At 35.4% G+C, this 19489-nt stretch overlaps 1 protein-coding gene across 2 annotated transcripts; it reads left to right on the top strand.

Moving 5' to 3' along the window:
* The first annotated feature begins 12 nt into the window (after positions 1–12).
* Positions 13–18586, top strand: LOC115296072 (cysteine-rich secretory protein 2-like). Of its 2 annotated transcripts, none has more exons than XM_029944484.1 (10): positions 13–108; positions 994–1094; positions 2185–2221; positions 3833–3903; positions 7911–8027; positions 8954–9041; positions 12880–13025; positions 13667–13764; positions 16062–16150; positions 18039–18586. In XM_029944484.1, the coding sequence occupies exons 4-10, from the start codon at positions 3835–3837 to the stop codon at positions 18164–18166; spliced, it is 735 nt and encodes a 244-aa protein (XP_029800344.1). In that variant the 5' UTR covers positions 13–108; positions 994–1094; positions 2185–2221; positions 3833–3834; the 3' UTR covers positions 18167–18586. The 2 variants fall into 2 exon arrangements, with proteins under 2 accessions (XP_029800344.1, XP_029800343.1); XM_029944483.1 differs by having other exon boundaries at positions 2185–2287.
* The last annotated feature ends 903 nt before the right edge of the window (positions 18587–19489 follow it).

The following is a 19489-nucleotide window of genomic DNA, read 5'->3' as shown; positions in this document are numbered from 1 at the left end:
GCTCACCCCTGCTTGGATGAGTATTTTACTCTCGCTGTCCAAACAGCGAGCAGCAGCCTCTCTCTGGCTCCGTCCCCCTTGCAGGAAGATCTGGGCTCTGGAGCCAGGGTAAGAACTGGAGCAGTCTGGGAAAGGAAATGACCAGGGTCAGGGAGGTGGGGTGAGGACTGAGAGAGAAAGATCTGTGGGGTGAGGGGTCTTCTGGCCCTCCGTGCCTCTTCTGGCACATCGGCTGATCAGTGCAGATGGACGCAGAGTTTCGGTTTTGTTGCGTATCTCTGATCCACCGAAGACTCTCAACATGCCTCTAGATGTTTATCCAGTTGGAACTCTTTACCTCTCCTAAAAGATGAATCATTCCACTTACATAAAATGCTCTGAATCATAGTGGAAACCTGAAGTCATTTGTAAATCAGGTATTTAATGAGGTGAAATTAAGAACTTTAGTTTCTTATTTCTGTTTTGAATACACCATTATTAGAAACTCTATATTACAGGCAATTAGAATGATGACTGTTGACTCTTCTGGACTACATGTCATCTACTGGCTTCCAGGAAACGACATGAAGACATGTAGATGTGACCCCAAGTCCATGTAACAAAAAGTTACTATGTAGGTGACTACTTATAAAAATTATCTTCTAAAGAGTGTTATAAGGATTTGGGAATCTATAAAATATACCATGATATTCCAAGGAAGTCAGTCAATCAATAGTTAATTGAACTTGTTTAAGAAGTCCATTTCTTTGCTACTGTTTGAAGGAAATACCAAGATATCAAAACACAATCTGATCTCAGAAGGATTCTTAATGGGTAAGATCAAATAAATATAAATTACTAATATTAATAATACTAAACAGAAAATATTAGTAATACTAATGGTATTAGTAATACTACACCATTAAGCTTGAGGTTTGTGACAGAGATGATTGATACCACCTATTTTTGCTTTTCAACGTTATTTGAAATATTGTCTTTTTTCCCCTGTTCTAGGATTATGAAACTGAACACCATGCTCTTCCTACAGACACCTTAGAACTGTGTCTTCCCAGTCTGAAAACACCTGCAAGGAAGGGGACAGTACTTTTCTATTAGTAAGTAGCAAAGGAGAAAATGGCTGCCAACTTTTCAACTATGTGTGAGGGTGGATTTTGCCATTGCTTTCATTGATGCAACAAAGATGATTATAGGTTGGGTAAGTGAGAGTGAGGGTAAAGGAGAGTGCTAGGGAGAAATATGTGGCATCATAGTCTATTGAATTATGGAACTGTGGGTCATCTAATATAATCCCATTGAATGAACTATATAAAATTACCCAGCTAATGCGTGTGTACCTGGCTAATGCATGTGTCTATCAATGAGCTGATGAGGATACAACAGTTCAGATATTAGAACATTTTCTTAAAGTTAGATGATTCTTAGTAGAACTGGGCCTTGAACATTTAAATCTCTGATTAGATTATGCTGATTTATCCCCTATGATACTCAGATATAAAAACAGATTTTATAACACTTCCAAAATTAGCAATTCAATCAAACAACATGCATTTATGTAAAGATCTTAAACACAGCAAACTACCACATATTGTAAAGGATTATAATATATTAATAATTTTCATTTACTAAGTATTATATACCAGGTACTATGTTAGGTGCTTTATGTATGTTGAGCAATGCATTTTGCAAAGCAAAGCTATAGATATGATAGTCTACATTTTACAGAAGAGAACATTGAAGCATAGGATTTCTCAGAACTGATGGTTTCCAAAAACTATGCTTAAAAGCTGTAGAAAGTTGGTAATTGGGAAGTAAAAGAAAGCTGAGCCACAGAAGTTCAGCTGTAAGGTAGCTGGTTAGCTTCACAATGATTAAATAGTCATCATTAGTTATCATAAAAATACCAGGCCAAAAAAGCAGCATCCAGATTTTAGTGTGCCCACGAGGGCTGGTTAGAGAGGGAAGGCACGTTCTAGTAACTTGTGTTAAAAGCTATATGGAAACTAAATAATACCAAAAGCAATGTCAGACAACTAGCAATGAAATTTGAAGATACTGGTGGTGAAAAATTCTGTTTCAGAAATTTATTGACCTAGATTTACTTGTACAACCAGAATTTGCTAAAACAGAAGTAGATGTAACATATATTATGCTCTAACCTCCTCTCCACCTCCCTTCTTTCTACAGATAAAGCAAATACTTCATCTTGCTCTGAGAACCAACAGTAAATGATAACTCATTTATTTTAATATGAACATTTTATGTGGCAGCCATCTATGTTTTGCCAATGGTAAATTGATATATTTAATACATTTATTTTTCAGTTTATTTTCAAAACTTTATAGATATATTTTTATTAAGAGAATCAAGTTAATTTTACTCTTTACTCATGTCATCAAGTTAAAACTTAAATTCATTCTTTACACTTCAGCTTAAAGTAGGTAATATAAATAATTCTCATGTTTATGACTTTGAAACAATTCTAGAGCCGTTTTAACTAGAAGAAATGTAACATATAGCAAATTACATATATTGTATATACTTCCAGATTGATCATTTTTACCATGAACATGTATGGTATGTATTGTTAGGTTAGGTATTGTTAAAATAGATATGAGTGCCTTCAGTGTGGTACAAAATGATTGCTTTTCTTAGGTGAAACAATGTTCCTTTCAATGTGCATTGGCTTTGACCTTACTTGGTTGAAAGCTAATTTCTGAAGTTAAGAATTTACCATTGGCATAGATAAATTAGCCTAATCCTCAATTTCTTCATCTGTAAAATATAGTCATACTCACCAACGTATAAGAGTAAAGTTAGACATCAAATTTTGCATTACACTGTCAATAAACATTAATTCCTCTCCTTTTTATAAACACATTATGGAGCATAAAGTGAATGCATGGAACAGGTACTGATTGCCTACTATTTACACATCAATAAGTCTTAAGAAGTACCACAGATAAATTGTTTAGAGTTTTCTTTCTCCTCAAGAATTTGGGAGGACCAATCTCACATGAAGAACACAAATCAATGTAGCAGTCCCTTTTAAGCTTAGGGGGCTTATTGCTTCGGCTCAAGGACCAAGAATTTTTTTGACATACTGAGAATGGACAACATGGGCCACCCAATACTGAGTGCCTTTTAAAAAGTTAGTGACTATATTAAACAACTTTTGTACCAAATCATAAGTTCAGCAAATCTGAACAGGCTAGATTTTCTATATATTACTTGTATATTATTTCTTTTATACTGGAAAGTTTGAGATATAGACAAGTATAAAGAATAACATAAAAATAATTTCTAATCCCTCTTCTGGAGAAATAACCACTAATAAAGTGTTTGTACATTTATTTCTGTGTAGTCATAGTCTTGGAATCTTGATTAAAGTCATATATCAATAAAAGAACAAACAGTTCTGGTTTTTATGGAACACCAAGAGATGGTGTACATTGAAAATAAACTTTCCCCAAAGATTGGAATGAATAATCACTACATTAACTCTGAAGAAATCTGTTTTTCCATAATTTTAATGGACTTAGGAGAAATAGAGCTGGACAGAAACATGGTGATAGATTCCTAGTCTCTATGGGTATACTTCAAGGGCATCAGTCAAGTGTTTCCATTTATTTTTATTGTCCCTATCAGTGACAAAGTTGATTCCACTATGACTCTGCTGGCACCAAACGAAATCTTGTTACATTTTTTGTTAATCTGGGAATTACAGTTCCATTAAAATAACCAAGATCATTTTGTTGTTTTTTCCCTCATAGTCAGAGGTCTGTGTGCTGCATATTTTAATGCAGAACTTTGTTCTCTTTGACTTCTTTTCCAGCAATGGCTTTATTCCCAGTAGTGCTGTTTCTGGCTGCAGTGCTGCTTCCGTCTTTACCCACGGAAGGAAAGGTAAATTGGAAAATCTTTCTAAAGCCATCTAGGCATCTTTTGGGGATGGCTAGGCTCTTTGAGAGTAGAAAGAGCAAAGCTAGACATCACAAAGTACTGATTGGTAGCTCAGATTACTTAACACAATTATCTAAATGACATTCTAAGGCTGAGCTCTCCAGTATAGTAGCCACCAGTCACATGTAGCTATTGAACACTTACAACGTGGCTTCTCCAAAACAAGATAAGACACTCTAGATTTCAAAGATTTAGTTCAGAAGAAGAAGAAGAAGAAGAAGAAGAAGAAGAAGAAGAAGAAGAAGAAATATTTAATAACATAGATATTCAACACATGATGAAATTACATTTTAGATAGTTAAATAATGTATTGGGTTCTGAGAGCTGCTGTTAAGAAATTTATGCAAGCTATGTGGCTTAGAACAACAGAAGTTAATTTTCTGACAGTTCCGGAGAGAACCCAGAAGCCTAAAATCTAGGTCTCAGCAAGGCCACACCCTCTCTGGAGGATCTAGGAGGGAATCTGTTCTGTTTTTCTTTTAGCTTCAGGTGGCTTCCACCAATCATTAGGATTACTAGGCTTCTGGCTGTATCACTTATTCTCTGTCTTCCCTTGCACATGACAGATACTATATATAAAAAGAAACAAAAGACTCCACCAGAAAACTACTAGAACTCATAGGTCAATTCAGAAAAGTCACAAGATACAAAATCAATATACAAAAATATGTTGCATTCTTATACCCTAAAAATGAAGCACAGAAAATGAAATTAAGAAAATCTCATTTACAATTGCACCAAAAACAATAAAATATTTAGGAATAACCTAAACTAAAAATATGAAAGATCTGTACTCTGAAAACTATAAAACACTGATGAAAGAAATTTAAGGTGACACCAATAAGTGGAAACACATTCCATGCTCATGGGTTGGAATTATGATATGGGTATTACCCAAAGCAATCCACATATTTTATGCAAGCCCTATCAAAATACCAACAGAATTTTTCATAAAACTAAACACCTAAAATTTGTATGGAACCACAAAGGACCAAGCAATCTTGAAAAGGAGAAGCAAAACTAAAGGTATCATAATTTCAGACTTCAAGTTACATTACAAAGCTACAGTAATGAAAACAGTATGGTACTGACATAAAAATAGACACAGAGGTCAATAGAACAGAAAATGCAATAATAAACCCATAATTGTATGGCCAACTAATCCTCAACATAGGAGGAATGAATATGCAATGGAAAAAGACAGTCTGTTCAACAATTGTTGTTGGAAAAGCTGGACAGCCACATGAGAAAGAATGAAACTGGACTGCTTTCTTTCACCATACACAAAATTATAAACTCAAAATGGATTAAAGACCTAAATATGACACCTGAAACCATAAAAGTCCTATGAGAGATAATGGGTGGTAATGTCTTTGACATCAGCTATAGGGACATTTTTCTAGATCTGTATCCTGAGGCAAAGGAAATCAAAGCAAAAATAAACTATTGGTACTACATCAAAATAAAAAGGTTCAGAAAAGTGAAGGAAACAACACAATTAAAAGGCAGCCTATAGAATAGGGGAAGACATTTGCAAATGACATAGTTGATAAAGGGCTAGTATCTAAAATATATAAAGAACTGATACAACTCAACATGCCCAAAACAAATAATCCAATTAAAAATGGACAGAAGAGGAGTGCTTGGGTGGCACAGTCAGTTAAAGTGTCCAACTTTGGCTCAGGTCATGATTTCATGGTTTTTGGGTTTGAGCCTCAGATCAGGGTCTGTGCTGACAGCTCAGAGCCTAGAGCCTGCTTCTGATTCTATGTCTCCTTCTCTCTCTGCCCCTCCGTTGCTCACACTCTGTCTCTCTCTCTCTCTCTCTCTCTCTCTCTCTCTCTCTCTCTCTCTCAAAATATAAACATTAACAATTTTTCTAAATGGACAGAAGACATGAACAGACATTTCTCCAAAGAAGACATGACAATGGCCAACAACACATGAAAGATGTTCAACATCACTCATCATCAGGGAAATGCAAACCAAGATTACACTGTAATAGCAGCCCAAGTATCCACTGATAGATGAATGGATAAAAAATATGTGGCATAAATAAATATATATTTATATATTCACCTATATAAATATTTATATATTTGTTCAACCATAAAAAAGAATTAAGTCTTACCATTTGCAATAATAGAGATAGAGCTAGGGAGTATAATGCTAAGTGAAATAAGTCAGTCAGAGAAAGACAAATACCATATGATTTCACTTGTGGAATTTAAGAAACAAAACAAATGAACAAAGGAAAAAAGAGAATGAGCGAGCAAGAGACAGAGAGAGAGAGAAAAAAGCCAAGAAACAGACTCTTAACTATACAGAACAAACAGATGGCTACCAGACGGGAAGGTGGGTGAGGAATTGAGAGAAATAAGTGATGAGAATTAGAGAGTACACTTATTGGGATAGTTGGGTGGTTCAGTCAGTTAAGCATCTGACTCTTGAGTTCAGCTCAGGTCATGATCTCACAGTTTGTGAGATCAAGCTCCCCTTTGGTTTCAGAGCTGACAGTGAAGAGCCTGCTTAGAATTCTCTCTCCCTTCCTCCCTCCCTCTCTCTCTCTCTGCCCTTCCCCCACTTGTGTGTTCTCTCTCTCTCAAAATAAATAAACATTTAAAGAGTACAATGACCATGGTGAATAAAATTTAAAAATATACAAAATAAATCAATATTACCTGGTTCTTTTTACTATTTTAATGTAACCAAAAAAAGTTAAAGTTACATATTATGCTTGAATTGTTTTTCTAATGGACCCATGGTCTATGATTTAAAAAGCAAATGATAGTCTTCTCCCCGCAAGATCTCTTCTTATTTACTTTTTAAAAAGCCTATCAATGTGATCTCAAGAAGAAATTAGCACTGCCATAACCCTAAATTAACACAACCTTATATATCACCATGTTTAATTTTCATCATTACCATATGGTTACAGCATACCTATTTTTTAAATTTAAAAAAATGTACAATCTCTAAAGGTCTTAGTGTTTATTTTGCTTTATTATTCATACTCATAGACTTGATATATGAGAGCCGTGCTCTTGAACTCAGCTTTTACAATCAATCAGAATAAGCTGCTTTGCTTAAATAATCCCAAGAACAAAACCAGTCATCCTCTTCAATGATTAGAGGGTATGTGTCCATATAAACTGTCTATCTCTTGATCAGAAAATCTCTGAATGTGAGAAACTATGGTCATTGCTGTTTCCATTTTTCTTTAACTCTGGTCTTATAAGAGGACATCCCAGGACCACAGACACTACTAACACTAGAACTCATCAGACCAGAGAATCTTGACACGGGTCAAAACCCATTCGGCATTCTGTAATACAGACTTCAGATTCCCTTAAAGTCCAAAATGAATCTTGAGCTCCACCCTCATCCCACCTGCTGCAGCCTGATCAAATACAGATGAGAGTGTCTTAATGTCCCTATTGCGTGCCTTTGTGTTATAAAATATTATCACTCATATGTCTAGAAAAAGCATAGAGAGGGTGGAGAAAACCATATGGGGCAGAAGGTATGGAAAGAATCTTATTAGTAAACATTTAGTGATTCAGATAAGCAAAATATATCTCCCTCTTAAATAGTTTTATAAATGAAGACCAGGAAATGGCCAGAGAGATAACAACAGATTGGAAAGGATCATTAAAGGAGAAAAGGCACATGAAGAGTCCCTTTGAAACTAGAAATTGACATCTGTGGCCTCAGAGGAGATTTAAGTTCTTATGCCCTTAATTTATCCTCATTCTCAAAGCTTCATGTTACTTCCTTTCTACTTGTCATCACTTTGGCTCAGGTCCATCAGCAATACTTAACAACTACTATGGGACTTGAACTGAAAGCTCTTTAAAGTGACCTTTGTTCCATCAAATTAACTTACCCCTCCCCCCATATGCAATTTTTACAAATGTTGAAAAAATAACCTTAATTTTATTTCCTTTTAGGATCCATCCTTTACTGCTTTGTTAACCACTCAAAATGAAATCCAAAAAGAGATTGTAAATAAACACAATGAATTAAGGAAATCAGTCTCTCCGCCTGCCAGCAACATGCTGAAGATGGTAAGAAGTGGTGATAAAGGCTAGGGTGGGAACCAGCGGTGGCAAGACCAGGGAGCTGGGACTGGAATTTCTTAAGAACTTTGTGACTTACAAAGTTTTGTGCCTGTTTTGCTATTTAATTTGAGCTGTGCTATGAGCAAAGTAGAAATTAATTTTCCTTTATAATGGTTAAATTATTTGTCAAGATTACAGGGCTTATTAAGTTGGGAAGGGCAAAAACTAGAAGCCAAATCTTGACATCAAATGTGAAGCCATTACACTTTTTGTTCACTATCCACTTTAGTCTAAAATAATGGAGTCCCCTTTCCCTCTCATATTTTATTTTTTGTAACTAATCTCTACGTCCAATGTGGGCTTGAACTCAGGACTCCCAAAATCAAGAGTCATATGCTCTACTAACTGAGCCAGCCAGGCCCTCCCTAGGAGTCCCCTTTCCTTCAAAATCAATGCCTTTAGGGTAAATAACAGCCACTTTCCAGGAAATAGTCTGTAAAAGCTAGATATCTTCCATTTGAATGTAATAGGCTATGCGTGAAACTGGGAATAATCTAGGCCTGTTTACTACTGAGGAAATATAATTCAGTGACTTCACATGTTGAGTATTTACAGTAGTTCCATTTCTAAAAATCCTACATGTGGTTCCTGTACAATCATAAGTTGCCAGATATTATTGTATTAGATATTTCTCTTAATAGACACTTCATTTATGAACTTCTTTTCATGTGGAAATTGGCACTGGAGTAGATACACACACACACACACACACACACACACACATAACAAAAAGGCCTTTCATACCACTGACAATTAGATAATATATCTACAGAAGTTTAAAGTCGTGCAAATCAACCGATCAAGCATATTATAAAGCATATGCTTCTTTGGAGTTGAATCTTTAAATGTATTTTCTTTCTTGTGACATTTAGGAATGGAACAGAGAAGCAGCATCAAATGCCCAAAAATGGGCAAACAAGTGCACTTTAGAACACAGCAATCCAGAGGACCGAAAAACTAGTATGTAAATAAGCAAATACCTGTTAAGTAAATGAACAAATGAAATAATATTGGAATATATTAAGGAATAACAAATAGAATGGAACATTCTGGGACCTTGTAAGAAGACCTAGTAAATAAATGTTGTATATACTGCTCCTTTTAAAATCAAAGTACCTTTTGATTTTTTATATTATGCAAATAATTTCTGAAGCATTACTTTGTTTCTCTCAGCCAGCACATGAGTCAACAGTCAACAGTCATCATTTCTCTAACTTTAAAGATTAGGGACATGGGGGAAATGTTCCTAAGAACACATTCTGAAATTGTATAGCCAGGCTTATTGTTTTCTAATCTACTGTCCTTTTTGTGATCTTGTGTAACTGTTTCACATTTTGATATCTCTTCTTTTATATTTATAAAATATACTAAATTGTGATTTTTTTCCCTGAATTTAACTCTAAAAATACTTAGTCATTTAAAATCATGATGAATACTCTGCATATATTGATTAAGTTTTGAATTTTTGTTAACTACTTTATATGGACTGTGGACCCATATGCATAGATAATCTATTATACTCAAAAAACTATAAGATATCTTATCCAGGATTATAAAAACTATGAAAGAAAAAATACTTTTATGCATAGATATTACATAAGATTTATTTACATTATCTAACATAATGCATTTAGGCAATTCAACCTGAAAATAATGAATTTTTACCTGTATTTTCATTATAATTATCACTTACATTGTTGATGCTAATCTGTTAATGAAATTATGAAGAGAATGACAGCATTCAATAGAAGATGAAAACAAATGGTCTTAGCAATGCAAGCCTACTGTTAGAGTCTTAGTTAATTTTTTTCCATACTGAAGGAGATAGCCAAGAATACTTTATACTCTCTTTAAGCAGTATGTAGACCTTATATTTCAAGCTACCAAAATGTAGTATTAGTTGAGAGCTTGAAAAGAAAGAGAAAAGTTTCTAGGCAGCAAGACATTTCTTTCTCTCTTTTTATTAATCTTATCATAGTAAGAAAACTTAACATGAGACCTATACTCTTAATAGATAGTTAAATGTACTATACAATATTGTTGTCTAGGTACAGTGTTGCATAACAGAATTTATTCATCTGAAACTTATTCATCTTGTTTATCTGAAACTTCATGCCTGTTGATTGGTAACTTCCCATTTCTCCTTTCCCCCATCTCTGGCTACCACTATTCTACTCCTCGATTCTATGAATTTGACTATTTTAGGTACTTCATATAAATGGAATCATGTAGTAGTTATCTGTCTATGACTGGCTTAGTTCAGTTAACATTTTAAAGATTCATCCATATTGTCTCACCCATATGTAGAATATTCTTCTTTTGTTAGGATGACTGACATCCATTGTATGTATATGTGTCCTTTTGTTCATCCGTTCATCTGTACGTGGATTTTAGGTTGTTTCCACATTTTGGCTACTGTGAATAGTGCTGCGGTGAACATGAGAATACTAATATCTCTTTAAGAACCTTATTTCAATTGTTTTGGATAAGTACTCAGAAGTGGTATTACTGGATCATTTGGTAATTCAAGTTTTAATATTTTGAAGAATCTTTAAGTTTGAAGAACTTTTTCCATAGCAGCTAGGCCATTTTTATTTCCACCGAGAGTGTACACCATTATAATTTCTCTACATTCTCCACTCGATGTCCTTTCTCCACTCATCGTAGACATCCTTATGGTATAAGGTGATATCTCATCATTTTTATTTGCATTTCCTTGATGATTAGCAACATTGAGCACCTTTTCATATACCTTTTGGTCATTTGTACATTTTTGGAGAATGTCTATTCAAACTGTGGTCAGAAAAGATCCATAGTCCTGTCCTCAGGCAGGTCCCTGAAAACAAAGGATCTTCAGGAAGTCCATCCAACTCTTTCCCTATACAGGAAGAGGCTAGAAGCTTGGGATTTTTATCTCCTCACTCTATGCTGAACCAGGAAGAGAAGTTATGGCAAATCTTTATTCTCATGAGCCCCACATCTTGTTATGCAAGATCTGTTAACATTCTCAGAGAGGCAAGTCAGAAGGCAGTCCTTTGGGCAGCATCTGGAAAATTTGTGGCACTGGATGGCCAGACCAACTCTTTCCCACCTTTCTGAGAAAGAAGCTCTGCTTCTGAGATAGGAGGAGGAGCCATTGGCATCTACCAATCCAAACCACCATCTCCATTGTCCCCAGGGGGCAGAACTGTGACTGTGCCAAACCCATCAGAGCTCTAAAACTAGCAAGACATATGTCAGTTCTTTGGGATCCTTGGGGAAATTAAGGCATTGGACACACCAATAAACACTTTGCTTCCCTAGGAGGTAGCTGAGAAATATAATTTTTCATTTGCTTGTTCTGTGCTGAACCAGGGGGAGAAGATATGGTATCTACCAGCCCCACCCATCACCTCCATTCTCCTCCAGGTGGATAGTCTGTGCCTGATTGCCAGAGCTCCAAGATTAACAAGATAGAAGCCACCCATCTGGGAAGTTTTCTTAGGGAAAGGTTGGGGGGCTGGACACATGAACGAATTCTTTCCTTCCCCTGGGAGAAGATGGGAGACATGGGATTTCTCCCTGATCATATGGCAAGCAGGGTAGGTTTTCTAGCAAGAGGGTGTCCCAGTTTCCCTACAGGCGTCAGTGAGTCTGGGCTCGTATTCTTCCAGAGTATAGAAGCCTTTTGATTTGTTTTGGATTTCTCACAAGGGCAATTTGTTCAGAAATTGTTGCTGGAGCACTGTGTCTGTCAGGGGAAGGAGAATCCAGGCTATCCTACTCCACCATCTTACTGATGTCACCCTCTGCAAGGCTCTTCTTAGCTACTTCTCTGAGGAAGATTTGGCCTTATGACATTCTGATTTATTGATTAAGAGAGGATCCAAATAAAAGTTTTTTTGAAAACTGCTATCCTCCCTGATGTCAGTTGCCTCTTAATTGGAGCTCTCAAAATTGCCTGTAGACCTCTTTTCCCAAGTTCTCACAAAATCATAATCATACACATTGACTCAGGATCTAGCATGTGAACAAATCTCTGGTGAGGGTGAACAAGAAGTGAGAAAGAATAAAAGTTGGTCACTGCTTTTTGTAAACTTACAGTACAAAGCTGAGAGCATAGAAGACATTGCACACATGAAGAATTTAGCATGAAAACAAATGCATTTTTAGCAATCCAGAGGAGTTTTAAAGCATAAGGTCTTCTCAACCTACTCAGAGTTGTACGTGTTGAGCCCAGCCTTAGCATGCTAGACAGATCTGTCTTCTATTCAGCTTTATAGCTGATAAGAATGGAAGTCCTTTAACTATGTATTAACAGTTATCGAGTTAACAGAGAACCATAGGGAGGGGAAGGGGGAAAGAGCTGGGCAGAGAGAGGGACACAAAACATGAGAGATTATTGAATACTGAAAACAAACCGAGGGCTGAAGGGGGAAGGGGAGGAGAGAAGGGGTGTGGTGGTGATGGAGGAGGGCACTTGTGAGGAAGAGCACTGGGTATTATATGGAAACCAATTTGACAATGAACTATTTTAAATAAATAAATAAGAAATAAATAAGAAAACAAGGGAAAGAAAAAAGCAGTTAAAATCTGTTAAAAATGAGTTATATTTAATCAAAACTTACAAATATTGTTTAAAAGATACAGTGAAAAATAAAAAGGCACAAACTGAGCAGAAACAGTAAAATATGACTATCAAAAAGAAACAGCAAGTATAGATGCTATGTTTGAAAGGCAAAATCCTTGTGTTCATATAGTTGATTGCTTTTGCCATTGCATACTTTATTGTTTCCTCATGGATTATGTTTCTCTTTAGGTACAAAATGTGGTGAGAATCTCTATATGTCAAGTGATCCTACTTACTGGTCAAATGCAATCCAAAGCTGGTATGAGGAAGGCAATAATTTTGCCTATGGTACAGGACCTAAGAGTTCCAATGCAGTTGTTGGACATTACACCCAGGTAAAGAGAAACAAATGAAAATATTTCTGCCACAAATGTTTTAATATGGAAAGCATCTTTAAATTATGACCAAGTTCTAGGGTGCCAGGTGGCTCAGTGAGATAAGTGTCTGACTCTTGATTTCAGCTCAGGTCACAATCTCAGGTTCATGAGTTCAAGCCCTGTGGTGGGCTCTGAGCTGACAGCATGGAGACTGCTTGGGATTCTCTCTCTATCTCTCTCTCTCTGCCCTTCCACACTTGTGTGTGTTCTCTCTTTCACAAAATAAATAAATAAATTTTAAATTATGACCAAGTCCAATACTTAATTTGAGTAAGAGCCTGACTAGATAGAATAGTTCTGGCATTAGCTGGTACTTCATCTAGAGCTCTCTTTTTTTCCCATAGTTTGCAAAACTCTTGGTAAGGAAGCATACTCCATATTTTTTCTGCATTAGATTTGAATACAATAGTGAATGTATGTTAAAACTTAATATTTTAAAATTTGTGACCATGTTTCAATAATTGAATTAAATCTTTCCATAAAGTACTTGGCTACAAACTATAATAGTACCATGTTTTCAGTTTTACATTTGTTTTTTTCTCCTCAGTATTTTCCTTCTTCTTTAATGTACTCTCATATATTCCTTTTTGGATTTGCAGCTTGTTTGGTACTCCTCTTTCCGCATCGGATGTGGAATTGCCTACTGTCCCAATCAAGAAAGTCTAAAATACTACTATGTTTGCCAGTATTGTCCTGCGTAAGTATGTATTTTAGAATTTAACAATAATCCTACGTGTGATTTAATATTTTAAAATTTTTAGAGTAAACAAACTGAAATATAAAACATTTCAGTAAATGGAAGGAATAAGTATTTTTTTTTATAAATTACACAATGTCATATTAGTTTTAGCTGTATAATATGGTGACAAGTCTATACCATGTGCTATGCTCACCAGTGTAGCTATCAGTCAGGCACCATGCTATTAAAACTATTATAGTACAATTGACTACAGTCCTTATTGCTGTACCTTTTGTATCCATCCCTTATTTATTCCATAACTGCAAGTTCATAGCTCCAACTCCCCTTTACCCAGTTTACCCATCCCTATTCCCTGGTACTTATAGTCTGTTTCTGCTTTTTGCTTATTTACTTGACTTGTTTTTAGAATAAAAAAATTAGAATCAAATACAAGTGAAATCATGTGGTATCTGTCTTTCTCTAACTTATTTCACTTAGCATAATATACCCTCTAGGTCTATCCAAAAGGGGTAAATCTTTGGAAATGTCTTTTAAGTTGCGATACATTCAATTATCAGAAAAGAGACCAGATTCTCAATTCCAAGTGTAAAATCTGAAACTCTCTTTCCTCAATTACAGAGTGACATCTTTTCTCTCAGTCGCCATTCCCCTTGGCTCGCAGCTATTCCATGAGCCTGGGTAGTGTGCATTTCTTTAGATGTGATATAGTCCGTGCTCACTAAGTTCATACTCTAGGAGGGTGGAAGCTCAATGGTTAATCAAGGGATGATAGTCGAGTGGCAAATAAGGGGAACAGCTGATTGTGATTTCAGCTCTTTCTGCTAAAATGTTCCACCCCTACTTATCTAAAAAACCACCTACATTATTACCAACCCAGATGATTTGTCCTTTGGCTCTCAAAAACTTTTTAAGAGATCTTTAATGTATCTCAGAGTCCAGAAAAGAACATCCTTGCTCTTGGTTTTACAGAAGTTTTCACAAAATCTCCACTGTGAACAATCCTTTAAGGTCCTGTCTTGTAACAGGAAATATGTCTTTCATTAAGGAGTATGTTTGAACTTACCCAGAATAAGTTCTGGGCATATACTGAAGATCTAATCTCAACATATCTGTTAACCTTAATTTCTTTAAATGCTTGAAATTCCTTGCCACTGAGGACAGGGGGACCCCTAAAACCAAGCTTCCTTCAGGCTTATTTTGAGAATGTAGATAAGCCAAGTATGTGGATCTCCCATTTGAGAAATATGACTCCCAATGTCATTTTCCTGAAAGCACCTATCAGGGTTTAGTAGAAGGAATTAAAGTTCCTAGGAGAACGCATCCAAACTCCCTGCCTGGCTGTAAGATGAGGATCTGAAGCCAGACATGTGAAGTGAGGGTTGCCGTGAATAACGAGGGAAAGCCGGGGTGAGAGAACTTCGAGAACACACTTGTGTCTATTTCACATTTTTCCAGGGGCTCCCACACATTCAGGTATTTTCTATGCAGGGGCTGAGATTTAGATGCATGGTCTTGTGTCTCTGGCCTACTTGACACTATTGATATTTGGACTCCCTTGTATTTCATATGAATTAAATGGACAGTAGGTAATGATCATAAGTTGATTTAGTGACTATACTCTGAATATTCATGCTTGCCAAAACTTTTTAAAATTAACATTCCCTTTAAAAATCTCTCACATACCACCTCTAGAAATTCACAAACCTTCTTTTTCTCTCCTGTCCCCCCTCACACCACTAACTACTTAAATATAAATACTTAAATACTCCCCATCTAAAAATAAAATGTGTATATATGTGTGTGTGTATATATGTATATATATACATATAATTTGGTACTTTATTATCTTTCAAATAAAAAATGATATTGTAACATTAAATATTCTTTTCCAAACTACAATCCCCGTGTCCCAGAGGCTCTTCTGTCTCTCTATCGAGTATGCTGTATCCCCTAGCACTCACACTGGGGTGTACTGTCTTGCCAATTTGACCAAGCGTTGCAGGAGATAGTGTTGCCACATTGAAATATGCCCTGAAAACTTTGCGCTCCCATTAATGTGATTTAGTTGCTCAGCCTGGAAAATTATAGTCAAGGACATGGGTCAATATGTGAACTGTTTTTCTTAATTTGAATGTTACCTGAATTACTCACTGGGAATTATAATTTTTCAGTTTTGTTAACATACCTAAAAACGTTTAATAGTCATGTATATTTGGCGATTTTTACTGCTTTGGGGGAATATAAACTAAACTGTAAATTGAAAGTGATTTGACATTATGTGTTATAAATTTCAGCGGTAACAATGTGAGTAAAAAGAATACCCCTTACCAACAAGGAGCACCTTGTGCCAGTTGCCCTGGTAACTGTGAGAATGGACTATGCAGTAAGTTTGAAATGATTACCTTGTTATGATAATAATAAGTCTCCTAAAGGAACCAATTTAAATAATTGCTTGATGCAGAAGACAAATGTTACTCAACAGAGTGTGTTTATGGAAACATTTTACACACTAGTAACCTACACATTATTGGCAATGAAAAGATTATTACCACATATAACATAATGAAGGATCTACCATCAATGTATTTATGTAACTAATGTAACTCATTAACTATACATATTTCTGGTAAATAGTTCATCTCATCAAAGTTAGTATGATTATACCAAAAGTCCCTTTTGAAATGCAAATCTATGGGTATAAGATCACATGATAGCTCAATCTAGACAGGCAAAGCAATTATATTTTTTGTGTGCTGATGAGTTCATCATGCTGATTACTGATCTTTTCTATAGTATAATTGGAATCACAGTGTTTAAAAATTACTCTTCCTCTGATAGTTTAGTGCACATTTTTAATGACAAAATCAAATCTGTGTATAGCATTGGCTCATAGACCCTCAAAAATATTGTTGCAACAGGAGAGAGTATTAATGTCATATATATGATTTCTAAAGTTGTAATGAGTAGTAGTAAAAATAACTGTTAGCTCTTTATAGTTGGGATGCTTGGATTAAAATTATTATGAATAATAAAGTTGAATGAATATCATTTTTGAGATTTATACTTTTTAGGTGCATTCACCTTTAGTTAACATTCTTACTGACTGAATTGTATAGCTATAATTAATAATATTGATTATATTAAAGCTACAAATCAACTAAAGAAGAAAAAAGAGTTGCATATTTGCAGCTCTGATGAATGCTATTTGTGGAGAAGCTTGGAGTTTATCCTATTATCAATAAACACTCAACTGAAAGGTTTTAAACAGAAGAGTGACAGGGTCAGAACCATGTCTTATAAAGAGCTTCCTAGCAATAGTATATAGAAACAATTGGATGGAAGCCAGATAGAAAACTGTTGAAAACTATAGGTTAAAAAATAAAAGATTTCTTTACTGCATTACTGAAAAAAAGGAATGCAGAGAATTGGATAGGGTTAGAAAGCCAGGAATGGAACAGCCAGGGTTTGTCACCTGTGCTGGATGAATGCTGGTCAGAAGTAGGAAAGATGAAGTTCAGACTGACCCAGTTCTGGCCTAAATTACTGAGTAGTCAGAGAGCCATTCCCTGAGATTGTGGTAGGGGTACAAGGAGACCATACCCAAGGATTGCCAATCTTGTGAGCAGCATGATGAGTTTAGCTTGAAATTGTTGAGCTTGTGGCCCCTGGGGAGGATCCAAGAGATACCAGAAGGAAAGAATGCATATTATCATTGTTTTTGCATCTTTATCTTCCCATAGAAATCTTTTCCTCCAGAAAGAAAGCATTGGAATCTAAAACAGGTTGTTAAAGAGTATGAAATGAAGGAAATATTCTCTATCCGCATATGTCTTACAAGTCACCACTAGTTATACGTGGCCTTTGAACACTTGAAATGTGGCTAGTAAGATTAAGGGACTGAATTTTTTAGTTTATCTAGTTCAGAATAAATTAACTTTCAATAGTTACATGTGAGTAGTGGTTCCCATATAAGATTGCAAGTGTAGAGAGATTTATTTATATTCATTTTACTCTTTTGGCTAAGGGAGAAATGTAGGTCAATTCATTTCAGAAACATCACCACGTTCAAAATAAAAAAGTGATAGATTGATCAGTGAGCTCAGCTAAGGTACCTGATATGTCCCTCAAGAAAGGAAAAGCCCATCATTGTGTATGTGATGTTGACTTGTTTTGTCCAGTCTCCTAACTACCTCATGCACTTTGAATGTGTGGATTGTTTTGCTGCTACTATGGAGTATGATAATGAGGCAACTAATTTGTTTTCCTTACAGCCAATAGCTGTGAGTATGAAGATCTCCTTAGTAACTGTGATTCCTTGAAGACAACAGCTGGTTGTGGACACGAATTGCTTAAGGAAAAGTGCAAGGCTACTTGCTTGTGTGAAAACAAAATTTACTGAGATGCCCAGTGTGCATTGCAGGACTAAGTGATGAAGGCTGCATCATTTACTTAACACATACCACAGGGGATTGTAGGCATGTTAGTTACAAATACGGTTCCACACAGTAATGCACTTCTTTCTCCTGGATCTTTATAGAAATCTCTTTGATACAGTGATTTACAAAAGAAACATAGTCTATGATGAGAACTTCAGACTTTGATAGCAATTTGGTACTTTAAACTTAATGAATTGAATCAAGTTGAGAGTTTTGAACGTTGTCTAATCATAGAATTTTGGTCACTGAAGCTTTGAGTCAAAATGGAGAAGTACATGTTTGTTGAAACATCATGCCCCCCCCCAAAAGAATGTAACATCATTGTCATTCTTACTACATGATTTTTTACTTGAATAAAGAATAAATTCAAAGATTGACATGTATCTTTGTCTTATGGTCTCCTCTTTAAACAAAAGTAATCACATTTTAGAGTAAAAAATAATTCTTGCACAATATTTTAGAGTATTTATAATTCACCCCAGCTAGACTCAGCCCAGATAAATGATAATACAGTGCAAAAATTTTATTTGCCTATAAAATTTTAACAAAAATATGGGAATCAGCTCCATTCTTACTTATTGTTTGATATCTTAATCTCCCTACCAGTTTAGTTGATAAGTTAAAAGACAGAATTATTTGAAAATATAAACAAATACAGCCTTCCAAGAAAAAAAAGTAAGAATATTTCAGAGAAATTTGTCATTTATAAGTATTTTTATACATTCTCATTTAAGATTGATGACAAAAACATGGCCCATTTTAGAGGTGAGAAGACATACACAAGAAATCTAAAAATGGTGAAAGAGGCTGAGGTGCCTGGGTGGCTCAGTTGGTTAAGCCTCTGACTCTTGGTTCTGGCTCAGATAATGATCTCATGGTTTGTGGGTTCGAGCGCCATGTCAGGCTTTGTACTGCTAAACTGGTGCTTCTTGGAATTCTCTCTCTCTCTCTCTCTCCTGCTCTCTCTCTCAAAATAAATAAGTAAACTTTAAAAAAAGGAATAAGGATTTTATAAAACCTAATATCCAATCCTGATGAAACTATCAGCAAAATAAGAAAGTTTCTCAACTTGATAAGGAAAAACTATAAATAAATGTATAGCTAACACTGTATTTAATAGTGAAAGACTAAATTTCTCCCCCTAAGATCAGAAAATAGGCTAAGATGTCACTTTCATCACTAAGCATTATACTAGTTCAGACCCGTGAATCAGATAAGACAGAAAGACATATAATTAGAAAAGAAGGAGTAAAACTGTCTTATGTACAGAAGAAAGGACAGACATA

Source organism: Suricata suricatta, chromosome 7 (genome assembly GCF_006229205.1).
Source record: "Suricata suricatta isolate VVHF042 chromosome 7, meerkat_22Aug2017_6uvM2_HiC, whole genome shotgun sequence".
Classification (NCBI taxonomy): domain Eukaryota; kingdom Metazoa; phylum Chordata; class Mammalia; order Carnivora; family Herpestidae; genus Suricata; species Suricata suricatta.
This window is presented reverse-complemented; position numbering and strand designations above follow the sequence as displayed.